Genomic DNA, 17,376 nt, shown 5'->3' with positions numbered 1-17,376 from the left:
GGAATATTTATAACTGAAATTTCTAATTCCAGATAAGTTCTATTTTAGAAATCTTTAAGATCAACAAGTATCAATTATGCTGTATAAATTACATAAGCAAAATTAGGAAACCTATTTGCCTTCCTCCCTCTCAGCCCATCTTCTTTGCCAGTGTGTTGACTGCATTTCTGGGCTCAAGGTCAGCCAAGGATTAATAGCTTTAGGTCTGTTTGCCTTGCCGATTTCAAAGCTGAGTTTAGCTCTTGAAATAACAACATTTTGCCTGTGTACTTGAGTGAAATTTTAATATAGAGCTTTGGTTATAATTGTAGATCACACAATCAGTTCTAGTAAGATGAGAAATTAGAACAAATAAGGTGAACCTAACTGCATTTTTGGTGACATTTTAAAATATTAGTGGGAAAATGAGATCGTCTGAATAGGATCTATTTTTTTAAGTTTGGTAAGTTATTTTTTATAAGAATGTAAAATATTTTTTCCTTATGTTAGATGGTGCTTCTATAATATTATTTACTTAAGAGTATTGGTTAAAATCACATTATTGAAAGAGATTTCAGCCCAGCAGCTCTTTGATATATAATTTGATACATGGTATAAGTTAAATATCTTGTTGGAAAAATCTAGGTTTTCTGAATGCAGGAGCTCATGTGTTACTGTCTTTTATCCCCTTTACATCTAATCTAATACAGGTGTTCTTTTCAGATAATGAATACCTTGAGATGAGGAGAGACTGTTCCCTCAGGTTCTAAAGCCCAAGTCTTTTTGTAGGAGATAGAAAGTGGATCTCACTCCTATCTTCAAAGCTTTATCAGCAAGTCCTAGTTTTGGCCTAGGCTGAAATGAAACTCTAATCATGGGGCATTTCATGGGATTGTGATGGCCTGAGAAAGTGAGAGTAGTACCCCCAGCCTCATGGTTACAATAGAAAGGGATATTGTTGGGAAAGGAATTTAACTCTTCTTGTATTAGTCTCACAGGAACCTAGTGTTCTGACCAAGACACTCCTTTAACGTGCCAACTTGTTGATGAAGAATCTCAATAGCCAGCAAATACTCTGAAAGAAAGCCTCCCTTGAAAATTGAAGCAAACTTTGCAGTACTTATTCACATTTTCAAGACAAAAAAAACCCAGACAATATTTGCTCTTTTTTGTTATAGAAATAATTCATGCTCCCTCTAGGCATTTTAGAGACTGCAAAAAAGTTTTAAAGAAGTAAATAAAATAGATGTTATGCATGCATCATTGACCCCGTGATATCTACAACTAACATTATGATGCCATAGAAAACGGTGGGTAACCAGCATTTTCATAAGCAGTACTTCAGACAAGGCCCAGAGAAAGGGGTTGCTTGGTTTGTATGGGAAGAAGAGGTGCAGGGAGATTAGGTAATTTGCTAAAGTAACCTAGTGAGGGGATGGAGAACCACAATGAAGATGCCTGGCTCTGGGATTTTCTTTGACCAACCAGGAGTACAAACCTTTCCCACAATCCAGGTGCTACTGACAGTTGTTTTTTCTGTCATTCCCCTGGTAACTGAAGAAAGGGTCAGCCATCCTCAATGGAAATCAACCAACTCTATGCCTAAGGGTGGACAAGGAGATGATATTTGTCAAAGCAGTTGTGTTATCAAGTGGTGGGTACAGTTTTACCCCATAAACTCCTTCAGGAGAGTGGAGGAGGTGCTCCCTCTGTGGGGTGGGAGGAGTGATAGGCAGATTTAGAGAGTTTGGAACTTTGGAACTCGTTAGCCTGAAGAAGGCTAAAGAATACTGCCCTAACAAAGAGGGTTGACTTGCAGCCTTTGCTCCAAAGACCAGTGGAACTAAACTCTTAGTGAAAACTTATTTCTAGTTCTCGTGCCCTTCCAGAAAGAAAAGTTTTTAGCAGCCAAGGTGGTAATGACCCACATTTGGGAGACTCAAGCCCACCTCTGGCTAAAGTAGCTATGGCCACTGGGCACTGTGGCTTCTAATGCATAGATATTGTTAGTAATCCAAACATTAGTGCTTTTCCTCTTCCTAAAATAAGCAGCAGTGTGGTCTAAGTGTACCAGAAGAGCTGTAAGTTTGCATTTCAAGGTAGGAAACTGGACATGCTCCATTAACCAGCATCCAAACAATTGCTCTGTCACTGAAGCTCATCTTCCCTAACATAGGCATTATCACAGCAACCAGCATCTTTTTGTAGACCTTAAGACCTTTTACAAAATATTGGCAATAAAATCTCCTGACAAAAAAATTCCAGCCTTCTGGTTCACACCCCAGAATAATCTGTTCACTCTAGCTAATTTGCATGGAGAGGTTAGCCTGTTTGTTTGAAAACAGTCCCAGAATCACTTACTTGGAAATTGTAAAGCCATAGAGTATGAGAGCAGGAGGGATAGCAGAGATCATTCATTACCACCTTGCCACTTTGCAGAAAGTGAGAGCCCTATAACTAAGGACACTCAGCTCAGAGTTTTCAAGGGACTTGCTCAAAGGCACTCAGCTGTATTTATAATAATGGAGTAATGAAGTAAATAATGGAATTCAGACTTTTATTTTTAAAATTTTTTAATTTTTTAATTTTTTAACGTTTATTTTTGAGAGAGAGAGAGAGAGAGAGAGAGAGAGAGCGTGTGTGCGCGTGCATGCTAGTGGGGAATGGGCAGAGAGAGAGGGAGACAGAATCCAAAGCAGGTTCCAGGCTCTGAACTGTCATCACAGAGCCTGACGTGGGGCTCGAACTCAAGGACCACAAGATCATGACCTGAGCCAGAGTAGGATACTTAACCGAATGAGCCATCCAGGTGCTCCAGGAGTTGAGATTTTCTAATTCCAATCTGAAGATTTTCAGCATAGCTTCTCTGAAGAGTGCCACAAATTGATGTGGACAGGGAGGGAAGAAAGATAAGGATTATAATCCTCACCCTGGGTTACTTCTGTTTACTTCAAGGGTTGCTTTGATGAGATCATCAAGTCTCTGGCCCCTTTAAAACAGAAAAAAATGATGCGGTTAATGGTAGATTAACACCAAGTGGATAAAACTATTCATTAAAATCAGAAACAGTATAAACACTCACTGATATGTCAGAGAATTGAAGATTGTTAAAAGTGGCTATGCAGAAGTATGTAGGGATTTATATGCCACTGAAACTCATTGAGACTCAAGAGAGATAATATTTTAATCTTGGAGCGATTATGCCACTAGCAATTACTGTGCTAGGACTCTGTCTCCATTTTGATTCATTTAATGCTATGTTCTTAGCCTTTACTGGGTACACTAAGCATTTTGTAACAGTCCATACATATGTCTCATGGAACATTCCAGAAGACATACTCTCTTCATATCAACCTCCAACATGCTGTGGGACTTTAAAATCAACTTTGGAGAATCTATACTTTGTAAAATTGACATTTATTAGCAGGTTTTCTATTCACAACACTGGATTAAGATAAATACACATATTTGTTCATGATAAACAACCTGGTATCTGCTTCTGGTACTTAGAACTGTATATTAAAACCACAAATTGTGACTAGTTTGTTGGCAACTAACAATAGAGAGATTAAAATCTATTCAGTTCTGAAATGTAAGATATATTTACTGCATAATACAACTTCAGGTAGTCGCTGAAAACTTGTATTTTATTGTTACCCTTTAGTATATTGTGCTTCTGATCTTAATAGAATTTTGTTTTCTTATTACATTTACATGTGAAAAGAAAGTGAGTTCCAAAGAGCACAAGATATTTTTCTGCATCTGGTGAGGGGTAGAACTCAGACCCAGTTTGAACTTGTTATACTGCCTGCCAAACTGACTTCTCTTCTTGACATCCCTGATGGCACCATCATTCTCCTGATCACCCAGGATCAAAATGTCAGTCTTCCTGGGTGTGTCCCTTTTCCTAACCACCCATATTAAATCTCTGTGCTTATTAAGTCCTTAAGGTCTTTCCCCGAGCTCTCTCTTAACGATTATTCTATCTTCCCTCTTCCCTCTTCCCTATCAACATCACTAATACTGCTATGATTGAAGCAAAGGCTCCAGGTAAAGGAGCATATACACTTGCCTTGGTGGGTCTCCTCCTTGGGCTGGCTGAGGTGAGTTGGAGAGGTATGAAAGAATGAGATGTTTGGGGTCCTGGCCTGAGTCAATGCCATCTCACCCTGTCTCTCTCCGTCCCTTTAATATGACTTACAGAACCTGGGAAACTTGGTCTGAGCACCATATACTTATTTGCCATTGCCACTGTCCTTAGTGGAGGCTGGAACATCTGATTCAGAGTGCTCTTTGAAAGGTTGCCTTCTCCTCCGGGCAAGGAAACCAAAGACCAATGGGACATCTAAGCATTCTTAATTCAGCTTTATTTTACCTAGAAACAAGGAGAATGCTATGCTAAGGAGAATGAGGTTATTTCTCCTTAAGAAATAGTTGTAGATTTTGGTGTTGGATAGATAAGGAATCCAGATCCAGGATGTGTTGACCTTAGTTGAGATGCATCCTCTTAGAGTGCATCTGTAAATCCCATCACACATGTGGCCCATATAAGGGTCTTTCACTCCTCTGAAGGACTGGTCCTGAAAAAGAGATTCCTTCTGAGAAGATGGAGTTTAGGTGACAAAAGTCTCAAGAAACCTGGTTAATTTATTCACAATATGAGTACAGAAGCTGATAATTCAACCATTCTTTGAACATAAACTTTATTATGTAGCACATTTATCATATTATAATGATTTGTTTGCTGGTCTCTTCTCTATGTTCAAATTCTGGCCCTGACAATGACTCACTGTGGGCCATGGATAAGCTATTTAACTATGCTGTGCCTCAGTTTCTACACCTGTGCTAGGTGATGATAGCACCTACCTCACAGAATGATGATGAGGATTCAATTCAGTGTGAATTTAGCTTTCTCTCCCTGGGACCTAGTACCATGACTGGCTCGTGGGCACTCTGTAATTATTTGTGAATTATTTTAGTAGCAAAATTTTCTGTAAACTTCTTTGGAAGGCTGAGCTTAAAGAATTTGTCACATTACTTACTGAGTTTTGGGAAGAGGATTTGGCCAAAAGATACTTTTCAATCAGATGGAACTGAAGATAATGTCTGTCTGCAAAGAGAAATTGAAACCAGATGAATGTTTTGAATATTTTACGACTGCATTTGAGAAACGTTAGGATGTCTCCATTCCCACATTTGGATGGGTTCTTGGAACTACCTTTTGTGTCTCATCCAAGATGGCTAGAAGTTGATTTGAATTTCCTCCAACTTCATTTGAAGCTGTGCTCAAGCTCCAACATATTTGAAGATGTGGAGTTTGGGCACTAGACACTTTTTGCTGTCTTGCTTCCCCTGGCATGATCTCCCTCTAATATCCCAAGCATTTGGAGCCCATATCCTTCACTGGACATACTAGTACACATTGTCTTAGGCCATTTAGAGTTGCCATGGTTTGTCATTTAATTATTATAGGTTCACTTTAAATCTTAATTGACTGTAACTTTTGTTGGGGAAGGACAGAGTCTTATTTTTCTTTCCTTCACACGAACATGTAAGAATGGTGAGCTATTTGCTCTGATTGATAGGTTTAAAATTATGTTTGTCCCACATGTTTAGAGATGTCATTTCTGAAAGGAAAGGTGTTTGAATAGCCTTCTCTGGAGATCTTTAAAAATAGTGATACTTCTCACCTGATTGGGTTGTTGAAAGTGAGGTCTTGTGGGGCAATGAAATGGCTTCTGGTCCTGAAGTTGGAATTATTTTAACTTTAGTTTGAATGCACATTTGAAAATAATGTGTGAAAAGTATGGCAGGATATTCTGTGGCAGGTAGTCTATCAGATGGGGCTGGGATCAGGCCAGGGCTGCAGGTACATGGAAAAACGTTCTTCAGTTCAGAAACCAGAAGAGAGGGTAGAGGGCAATTATAGGAGCAAAAGCATCAGGTCTCAGGCAAGACAATAGGCACGTTTGGCCTTGTAAGTCCAATTAAGTGGGTCTGAGCAGTGTGTTAATTTTCTGTCATTGCCATACTAATATTGCACGTGTGAGGCTTAAAACAACACACGTTTATTCTCCAGGTCATTAGTCAGGTACAAGACCTACCTGGCTAAAATGAACTTCTCCATCTGGATTCTCACAGGGATCTCAGACTTAACATGTCCTAAATGGAACTCCTGCTTTCAGCTCAAACCTGCTTCTCTTCCTGTCTTCCCCGTCTCATTAAATATCAGTTCCATTCTGGAATTGCTCATATATCAAAAGCTCTGGACTTGTCCTTAATTCCTCTTTCTTATAAGCCCCAGTCAGCCAATCTGGCTGGCTCTGCTTTCAAAATTATATAATCAGTGTGATTATTTTTCACTGTGTCAATATCTGTAGTTTGGATTCTTGTAGTAGCATTTAAAACTGGTTCTGCTCCTTCCACTCATGTCCCATTTCAATGTATATCGTCAGCACAGCAACCAGAGTGATCCTGCTAACATGTAAGCCAAATCTCACCCCTCTGCTCTTCACAACCAGTTGGCCCATCTCACTCAGAGTTAAAGCCAAATACTTTCTGGGGGCCTAATGGGGCAGGCAGGTCTGTCGCTCTAGCCCCTCACTGCTCTCCAGTGATGTCACTTGTCTACCTCATAGGCTGTTTGGACCTGTACATCATCAGACTCTCAAAGTTTCCCACCTGTCCATAGCCAAAGGTCATCCTTGGTTAAGAAGGCAGATTTCAGGTCAAATAGGGATGCTTGGTTCTTCCATTCTCTGGGTCAAATAGTAGGGACATCTGGTTCTTTCATTCTCTCGCCTACCCCAACCTTCTTCCAACCCCATTGTGATAGCCTCTGAGTCTGAGTAGAGGAGCTTTTCATGTTTGACTCAAAGATAGAGATTTCCTCACAAGGTTCCATGGTCTCCAACCCGGTGACAAACCCAGGGGCATTTTCTGGTTCTGCTGCTCTTGTATCCAGTCAGGCCAGTCACTGACACAGCACCTGCTGCTGAAATACAAACCAGTTGTTGGGGTTTGAGGTGGGGGCAGATGTTCCTGGAAAAAAGGGATGGGAAGGAGTGGTTCCTATTTTAGGTTAACCACATCAATCAGTCTTCCAGTTTTCCAGTCTTCCAACATCTTTCTGCTCAATTGGCCACACTCCTGGGGATTTTGTGCAGGTAACAAGCATCTTCTCGAACAACTGTTCCTCATTGTTGAATTCAGCAGCTGGCAGTGAGGTGAGGGATGCAGACAAAGCCTTAAGGGATGTCAGAGTGGGCTCAGTGAGGTGTCCACTCTTGTGTCTTCCCTTGCACTGTTCTTCCCTTGCACTTGTACCTAGAGGATTCAGTGTATGTTTATTGTACTGAAATGACACATTTTTAAAGGCTAATAAACATACCAGATGATAAATTAATCACACACAAATAAAGTCTAGGTAACACATACCTTATTATCTCTGGAATTCAATATCAGTGTAAATAAGGGAACTAAGAAGGGGGCTAAGATTGGCTGAGGGTCTTTTAGGACATCTGAGGTGGCAGTGGGATTGATGTGTCTTGTTTTTGTCTGATAGGTCATTGCTTGTGAGCAGCAGTATGACTCTTCCTATGACGCTCGCTGTGACGTCTGGTCCTTGGGGATCACAGCTATTGAACTGGGGGATGGAGACCCTCCCCTCTTTGACATGCATCCTGTGAAAACGCTTTTTAAGATTCCAAGGTAGGACACAAGATGGCGCTCTTGGCTTATTAGTTCTTTGTGAAAGAGTCTGGTTAAGAGGGATAATAAGTAGTTTGTAAACAATTTCTGGCCAAACCTAAGAAAGCCTAATTGTAAAATGTATTTCTTTTGGGGGGGAAAAAAGGGGGGAGTGGGGGAAAAAAGAGATGACTGTTCCTTAAAGCATATCCCAAAGAATAATAGGACTATATTGTAACCATTGCAGATTTTCAGTACTCTTATTTTTCTGAGATACTCATTTATTGTGCTTTGCACAAGAGGACTAAAAATACAATTTTGGGTTAAATAATCTCTCTAAATGCTGATTTTCTCTTTTTAATTATATAATCACATCTGGTCATTCTGTTTATTGGAATCTTTCTCGAGTATTCAGGAAAATTTGGGGATAAGAAATGTGTATTATATTTTCGTATACACCCAGAGAAGCACTAAAAAACATCAGCTAAGCGAATCAGTTATAAGACTTACTCTCCATCCCCTGATTTCCATCTCAATGGGACATTGTGCTGAAAGAGGTCTGTTTGGAGGGTATTTAAATGCTAGTATATTTTCTATTGTATGTATTCATTAGGGGTTTGTACTAGAGATTTGGTTGTTTGTCTTTCATCAGAATTGGACTGCTGTTTGGCCGCTTAAGCGTCTAGTTACCGAAAAGGAAGCAATCGGGTGAGCTCTGTCCTGGCTAGGTGGCAGATTAAGAGATTTGTACCCTCCACATTTCTCTTTCAAAGGAAGGCTCTGGGCCGGCTTGGAGCTGTTTAACTACTTTAACAGTGCAAGTGTTAACCTTTCCTTATCTGCACAATCACACAGCCTTTAAAAATCTCTCCTGATTGCAATTTGCATTTCTGATTAGGTCTATTTAAATGCAGATGAAGCCTGTGGTGTTCATCATCATAGTGTTATCGTTTTATACCTAATCCAGATGTGAACCACTACCCACCATTATTCCAAAAATGATCCCCACCCAAGTCAGGATTGGTCTTTTTGCTTTTTCCAAAGTACAAACACAAGTCCAGGAGATTGGAAGAACAGACAAAGCTCCTGGCTTTTAAAATTAAGAGTCTGGTGATCATTTAAAACAAAGTCCGAATGCAGGACCAAAAGCACTGTTGTATGCAGTAATATGTCAGAAAATGAGAAATGGTGTCTGGGATGGTATGTGTGTATGCTTTGATTTTTTACAAATCATTAACTTTTCACCATTTATTTACTGTGGCCACATAATTTCCCAAAGATCAGAATTAAAGTGTGGCTTCTGATTAGCAAGATATATGTACTTCTGATAAGACATCATCTACTTGGGTATGTATTTTTTTCTTTTTTAAAGTATGTGTTTGTGTACAGACCACCTGTTCAAAAATTTCATAAGGTGATAAATGTGAGGCAGCTTAGAAAGTGTGTGTGTGTGTGTTTAAATAGACTGTTCATCTCCAATGACTCCTCTGGGCTTGCTTCTGTGCCTAGCAAAGTCTCTGATCTCTAATAATCTCAGTACTTCGCTTCTTCCATCTTGGGAGAAGCTCCCAGACCTTTGAAATACAAATAACCAAGCTCCCTTCCCCCACTGCCTGCTTCCGGACAGGGTGAATCCCAGGAACAGGACAATTGCTAGAAAAGGATCTTAGGGGAAACAAGGATTCTTACCCTAACATACGTTGAAGCTTTCTTTTTCTCCTTTTAATGTAATCTCCTGCCCTTTTACCATCTCTTGGTTCCTGCACAAGTGATGAATCAGATCAAACTGGGAAATGTCAACAATAATCAGTCAGCAGATCCTCAGTGAGATTCTATGTGCTGAATACTTGCCACTGTCCCAACCTTAACAACCAACTTGACGTTCCTGTGCAGGAAGGATGGATTTTTTTTTAAATGTAGCATATTTGCATATACTGCACAGCATCTTATACTCCCCAAGTTATTTACTTAAAAATTACCCATTCAAGGGGTGCCTGGGTGGCTCAGTTGGTTGAGCATCTGACTTCTGCCCAGGTCATGATCTCACCATTCATGTTCATGGGTTTGAGCCCTGTGTTGGGCTCTGTGCTGACAGCTCAGAGCCTGGATCCTGCTTCATATTCTGTCTCAGTCTCTCTCTGCCCCTCCCCTGCTGGTGTTCTGTCTCTCTCTCTCAAAAATAAACATTTAAAAAAATAAAAAAAATTTACCCTGTCAATTAGAATTATGCATTGCTCTTACGAAGTATTGTGGATTGACCAAGCAAGTGTGTGTGTGTGTGTGTGTGTGTGTGTGTGTGCATGTGTGTTCATACTATCTTAATTTTGAGTGCTAAAAATGTGCATTTCTTCAGAAAAGCTCTTTGATGGAGAGTGGAAAAATTAAGCATTTACATATTTTAACTGGGCACTCAAATTATTTACCTGTGTGTTCATGGGGTACTCTCTCTCTCCCTCTCTCATTTTCCCATTCTTTCAGCATTTTCTTTCCTGATGGAGAAGAGAAAGTGACAAGTAATGACAAAAATCTGTTTAATCGATTTGGCTTCTGGTTTTTTTCTTATTTGGTTATGAGTGTCTTTGCTGTTCTGGAATTCCCTCTAGTTAAACAATGAAGTCCATTTCAGAGTATTCTAGGATCCAGAACATTGTATGTGGCTTCCTTCTTTGGCCCTCCTAACTCTCCTCTTCCCTGCAACCTTCCTTACTGGAAATAAGTACCAAATAAGGGAAGAAAAGAAGACCTTTACTGAGTCAGGGAAGATATAACTTTCACAGGTTCTGAAGGACTTAGGAAAGAATGAGGTGCTGGTTACATGTGAGATGAGAGCCTCAGGTGTCAACAGGCAGATAATTACACAGGTTCCCTGGACACTGTCAGAAAGCATGAAGCAAGACCTGCCTGGATGTGGTTGACTTGCCTGCACACAGGGCTCCTTACTTTTCCCCCCTCTGCCTCCATTTCTTCTGGAGGCACCTTCTCCTTTCTTTTGACCTTCACTTTAGAAGATGACACATGGAGTATTCGTGACCTGTCTTTGAAATGCTGCATGACTCACAGTCTTTCCTACATTGCAAACACACAGAAATTATCTGCTGATTGTGACAGCATCCACTATTTGCTGAACCCGTCAGTATGTGTCATCTTGTCTAACGCCTTTGCTCCAAAAAAGTCACCCCCTCTGACAGTCACTGCTCTGTCTGCTGCTATTTTTCTCTAGGAGTTAGAAGAGAGGAAAAGAATGAAAACCATTTCTTTGGGCATCAGTGGATTTGACAACATCTCTCTGATGACCCTCTCCTGAGGACTCCTTTAAAATGTCAAAGGCTTATTAGAAGGATCTTGCTGATGACCTGGATATATTTTTTTTCATTTAAAGGGAGATCCATTTCATAGATGTAATTGCAAGAACCCATAGAGTTAGGAGAAATATACAATTATATTTCTCTCTTGGCAACTAGGTATCTTTCCTTAGCTTGGAATCTTTGCCTCATGACCCCTTTGACCTTCATAGATGGGAGTCAGGAAGGCAGTGGGGACCAGTGTGGCTGTGTCTGTTGGACAAGGGCTAAGAGCTGTGTTGCCCGCCCATTTATTTGGGGCCAGATAGAGGCTGACTCTTGCCACACATTGCATAGTACTGCCGCTTCATTCCTTGTGGATAAGTGTAGAATGTTTTCAGCATTCCCAGCAGAAATGTCTTTGGCTGGGAGTGGATGGGCCAGAATGGCCTGAACATTCCAGTTCCTAAAGCCAGTGGTTTTCCCTTTCTAAAGAGAAGTTTCCCTGCAGTACACTGCAAAAAGGAGAACTCATGATAATTTCCAGTTCACATTTGGGCTTGCTTTTGTCACCAAACTTAGGTTGTTCCAAGCTGTACCCAAACGGTACATTAGTTTCCTAAGGCTGCCACAACAAATTACCACAAATTTGGTGGCTTAAAATAAGACAGCCGTATTGTTCTAGAGACCAGAAGTCTGAAGTCAAGATGTTGGCAGAGCCACAATCTCTCTGAAGGCTCTAGAGGACAATCCCTCCTTGCCCCTTCCAAGGTCTGGTTACTTCCGGTCATCTTTGGTTTGTGGCAGCACAACCCCAGTCTCTGCCTCCACTTTCATGTGGCTTTCTTCCCCGTCTCTCTGTGTGTTCTTTTTTGTCTTGTCCTATAAGAACATTGTTACTGTTTTTAGAAAAACCCGTCCTAATCCAGAATGATCTCATCTCAAGATCCTTGTTTTAATTACATCTGCAAAAGCCCCTTATCTCAAATGAGATCACATTCTCAGGTTCCAAGTGGACATATCTTCTGGGGGCCACAGTTCAACCTGCTATACCATCAACTTTCATGTTTTCTAAATTCCCTGAGAAACTAATTTGGGGCAGAATACAGGATAACTAGCTAAATGATGATGGAAAAATAATAATAGCTTAGATTTATTGAGTGCTAACTGTGCGGCAGGCACAGTGCTGTGTGTTTCCCAAATATAAATGCATCAATCCCTACAATGACCCTGAGGTGGATACTATCACCACCCTTTTTTCTGGAGGAGAAAACTAGAAGCCTTTGGTTATGCACCTATGGAGGAAAATGGTTTGAATCTGAGAACTTTGACTCCAGAGCCCAATATTTTTGCAGCTATAGTTGACCATTAGACAGCTTGGGGGTTAGTGGTACTAACCCCTCCACACAGTTGAAAATCTGTGTTTAACTTTTGAGTCTCCCAAAATGTGACTACTAATAGCCTACTTTTGACTGGAAGCCTTACAGATAACGTAAATAGTTGATGAACACGTATTCTATATGTTATATGTATTATATATTGTATTTTTTTCACATTTTTAAGAACTTATTTGAATTCCAGCTAGTTAACATACAGGGTAATATTAGATTCAGTTGTAAAATATAGTGATTAAATACTTACATACAACACCCAGTGCTCATCTGAACAAGTGTCCTCCTTCATACCCATCACCCATTTAGCCCATCCCCTTCCCACCTCTCTTCATTTATTCTCTATAGTTAACAAGTCAGTTTCTTAGTTTGTCTCTCCTTTTTCTTTCTGCATGTAATCCCTTGTTTTCTTTCTTTTTTTAAATTTTATTGTTATTTTTTAATATGAAATTTATTGTCAAATTGGCACCTGTTGGGATGAGTACTGGGTGTTATATGGAAACCAATTTGACAATATATATTGTATTCTTACACTGAATTAAGCAAGAGAAAAGAAAATGTTATTAAGAAAATCAAGGAAGAGAAAGTACATTTACAGTACTGAACTGTGTTTATCAAAGAAAATCTGCATGTAAGTAGACACATGCAGTTCAAACCCATGTTGTCCAAGGATCAACTATACATTGAAAAGTTAAAGCCCCTCTTCAATTATATTTATTTATCAATGAATTATGAATTAAGCACTAAGGGGACTGGAGTATACAGAGATAAATAGGACATCTCAGTCTTTAAGAAGCGTATAATCCAGCATCCTTCTTCCTGCTCCCAATTTAAACGGACACTATAAACCTGAGAGAATCTTATTAACATCAGCGATTGTGTCAGCCACAGAACTGAAGAATAGAAATCAAAAGTGTCATCACAGGTGAATATAGGTCTTGCTTGGCTCATTGATTTATATATGACCCCCAAACCAAAAATCCCTTCCTTTTCCAAACTCCCTTTTAAGCATCTGCCTTCTAGTTCCTAATTTGGAACTTAAGACAGGTGTTTGAACTAAAGAATTGTAGAACATATGTTACATAAAACTGGAGAGGCATTTCAGGTTATCATTACTGTACCCAGAAGTTCCTGTCCCATCCTACCCTTCTTGGAAAACTTGCGTCTGCCACATCAGGGCTATTTCTGGTATAGCCAGGATCTCCTCCCCCTTCACCTTACTCTTATTTTTTTGATTGGAAAAGCTCACTTTGGTTCTGGGGTAAATGGAAATCTGTTTCTGGCATTCTCTCATGCATTCTCTCATGGAAACTATTTTAAGTGGTTATTTAAGAGGAGGCAATGTAACACCTAAAGTTCTCACTTTGGGTGCATTATTAGACTCTTGTGGCCAACTAGAGTTTTATGGTCGAGTCTGAGGACTTAGCCTGTCTCTAGAACTTTATGCTTATGGGAAAAAAACTTTCCAAGCTCTGAACTACCCATTCACAGAAGTGTTTTGGAACACAGTCTGTTGGGTATTTGGGGATGGCTATGCCCTTTAACCTAGGACATCTCTAACTGTTCACTTTGAATTAGGCTTGTTTTGAGCGCTTGAGTTGTAAGGGAGGGGTTTCTTCTTTTTTTTTCCTCTCTCAAGAAGAACACAGTTTTCCTGTGCTTTCCTTATTCATTGTCAAAGGTGAAAATGGCAGAAGTTGGATAGTAAAGAAAAGAGGAACAAGGAGGAAAAATCAAAAAAGATACTCTCAGGGTTCTTGAATGATGTGGGTGGTGCGCTTAGAAAGGGTAAGTTGAAACATTTGTGAGTTTAATTGAAAGGTTTCTTCAGGGACCCAATGCCTACAATTGACTCTTGTTCTGAAACAGAATCCTTGCACTGAATTTTCATCAAATTGCATCTGAATTTCTATCCTTTTTTAAAGGTAAAGATTCTTTGTATTCTGACTTTACTAATTCAGGAACCAAATTGTTCCTACATGGGAAGCCTGCTCCTCAGCTGTGAGAGGATGCAGAGGCAGCAGGGAGCCCTGAGTCACCAGTAATTGTCTTACTATTACAGAATTGTCACAGGACATTTTCCCTTAGGGCTGTGAAATATATGGAAAAGAAATTAAAACTAAACTATTGTTGTTGAAGTGTAATGAGTGAGGGGGTTGGGTGTTTAATGGCACAGTAAGGCTAGATCTGCCTCCGGGGAATTTTGGTTTCTCTTCACCAACCCAGGTCACTTAGCTATTGGCCTTTTGAGCAAGGAACCCTCACAATCCCAGCTTCCCTCATAAAGCAAGAAGAGCTAGAAGAATTAGCATCATTTAGCATTTATTGAGTTCCTAACAGGAAAAAAAAAAAGTTTTGAAATACTCCAGTAGAAAAACAGTAGTCTTTTATGAATGTTTTTCTTTCTTTGGGAGATTTCTAGTCCCATTTTTAGGGGATTGTGGTCCCTATCCCTCAGGATGCTTTAGGGGTGCCCCTTCTCTCCCCTGGAGTAGCCTCTTCATTTCCTTGGGAACACAGTAGCTGGAGGCAGCTGGAAGAAATGCCCCAGAAGGCCTCCACTCTGTGGCACATGTTTCTGAACTCTTTTTTAATTTGAGTTGAGCAGCTGGGGCTGTTAGTTCCTGTGGAGGTGCAGCTTGCTCCCCCCCGAATCCTGGCAGGCAGGAAGAGTTCAGCTTTGCAGGTTTTCATTTGGGGATCAGGTGGCAAAGGAGGAGTGTGCCTTCAGGGACTGCCTGCCACTCCCCATCCAAGTTGAGTAAGAAGCCCATCCTGAGAGAAGGGAAAGGCCAGAGAATGAGAGGTGTTGATTTACAGCACTACTCGTGCTTTTCCCCTCATTACCCCGATTTCGATATTTTGGCACCACTCACTTTGGCTAATTCCAACTTAGCTCCTAAATGATGGCGAGATGGGCAAAGAGGAGAGACAACAAAACAGAGCTCTAAATAGTACCAAAGGGTTTGAAATACCCTAGTTTCCTCTTGATTCTAGAAAAAACGAGGGAGTAAAGGTGAGGAATATTTATAAACTGCTTTCATAGGTTGGCATAGTGGTATGGTAGGGGCAACACAAGGATGAAGAGAGGTAAGGTGGTAGTCTGGAGGAAGGCTTTTCATAGCTGAAGCTATCCATTCTGGGAGAATCCTAGAGTCAGATGAAACTAGTGAAAGAAAATAGAGTGTAGTGGTTAAGCATTGGTGTATCCGTTATCTACTGGTAAGTAGCAAAACACCCCCAAACTTAGTTGCTTAAAACCATAATCATTTGTTATTTTTCATGACTCTGTTGGGTCTCAGGGTGGTTCTGTGGATCTTGGCTGGGCTCACTCATGCATCTGTGGTCAGCTGGGGATTTGGCTGGGGGCTGGCTGGTCTAGGATGACGTTGGCTAGGATGACTTGGCTCTGTTCCATGTGGTTTCTCATCCCCTGGTAGGCTAGCCGGGGCTGGTCTCACATTGGTGACAGGGTTCCAAGCATAGACACAGAAAGGGGTAGAAAACTGGTCTATTTCTGCAATCAGTTTACCACAGCTGAGTGTTCTACAGTCAGTCTCTGTGGGTTCAAATACTACCATTACTACCTTCAAGCTGTATCAACTTGATGAAGTTACTTAATGTCTGTGCTTTAGCTTCACCCTCTGTAAAATGGAGATGTGAAAACTATCAGCTTCACAGAATTGTTGTAAGCAGGGAATCAATGTAAAGTGCTCAGAACAGTTCATAGTAAACAATTGATTTTTGCTGGTTGCTAACAAAGAAAAAAAATCCCAAAAAAGCACTTTGCTTTCCTGTGTAGCTCAAGAATTAAAAATTTCTACTCAAAAGAGCTACCCATGAGATCAATCATTTGGAAGTTTAGCTAAGTGATTGAATGATGATTGTATGGGGAATTGAGAGAGAATCAAGACTGATTTTCAGTAAATCCTTGCTACTACTACTATATCTGTTTGAAGGACTCTGCCATGAACATTCATGGTCACAACTTCTTTGTTAATAGACACACTCCTAGGAGATGAGGACCCTCCTCTTGCCCCCATACACACCCATAAGTGTATGACAGGAACTGCCCATTTTGAAGCAGAGCTGGCCCTAGTCCCAACTCCCAGTGTGTCTACAGTGAGTTGGGTGATGCTGTCATTCTCTGAAGAGAACTGGGGCCACAGTGTCTTTCCTTTCCCATCAGTTCCATCTTTCTGGTGACTTTGCTTGGTGGATGAGTTGTGTGATTGGGGGTTGTTTGCCTCCTTCTACAGGGTCCCTTTAGCCTCCTTGATAGGTACAAACTTCCTTCAGGTTCTGGAAATGTTTTGTCCCCAGGTAAAGGGACAGGAATAGGAGTTCTATGCAGAGGGCACTGACTCTGGATCGGGTTCCATTTTACTTCCATTTTTTTCCACCAAAGAGAATGACTTTTTTCTAGCCCAGCCTGGAAAGGCTAAAAACATTGGCAAATGGAGACAGAAACTCAAACCAGTCAAGGGGATTGTAAGGAGAGCACTTAGTTGTTTCAGATGAGTTCAGGTTTCTTGGCTGGGACGAGTGATACCCCAGGTACTGAGAGAATATACAGGTAAGACTGCTGACCCACTGTCAGTAATCTTGGAAGAATTCTGCAGCGTAAGAACAGTGTTTGAGGAGTGGAAAAGGGAGGATATGCTACAATTCTTCAAAAAAGAGAAGAAGGCAGAATCTGCAAATTACTACCTGGTGAGCTTGACTTCATTATGGGCTAATTACTAATATTCTTTTTTTTTTCCTTGAATGATTTGTGAATTCTTAGAAGAAAAAGTGGTGATCATTAGAAATTAGCATGGGTTCACTAAAAGTAAGCCATGTCAGATTAGTTTCCTTATTTGGCATTATTGAAAGGCTGCTACAAAAGGGGGATTGTTTTAGACATAATATATTTGTAATTTTGCCTTTAGGTAAAATCTGTTGTGATATCTTTGTGGCTAAAGTGGAGAAGGTAGGCTGGAGAATGGTGGTAGTGATGGATCATACCCAAGAAAGGTTGTATTAAGGAACGCTGG

At 40.5% G+C, this 17,376-nt stretch overlaps 1 protein-coding gene across 1 annotated transcript in view; it reads left to right on the top strand.

Annotated features, from left to right (window-relative positions):
- MYO3B (myosin IIIB) overlaps positions 1–17,376 on the top strand; it is a 407,802-nt gene that overhangs the window by 46,250 nt on the left and 344,176 nt on the right. The window contains exon 7 of the mRNA XM_058714463.1: positions 7,544–7,689. Within this exon, the coding sequence (XP_058570446.1) occupies positions 7,544–7,689 (146 nt within the window). The remainder of the gene's footprint in view (positions 1–7,543; positions 7,690–17,376) is intronic.

This window comes from Neofelis nebulosa, chromosome 2 (genome assembly GCF_028018385.1).
Source record: "Neofelis nebulosa isolate mNeoNeb1 chromosome 2, mNeoNeb1.pri, whole genome shotgun sequence".
NCBI lineage: Eukaryota > Metazoa > Chordata > Mammalia > Carnivora > Felidae > Neofelis > Neofelis nebulosa.
This window is presented reverse-complemented; position numbering and strand designations above follow the sequence as displayed.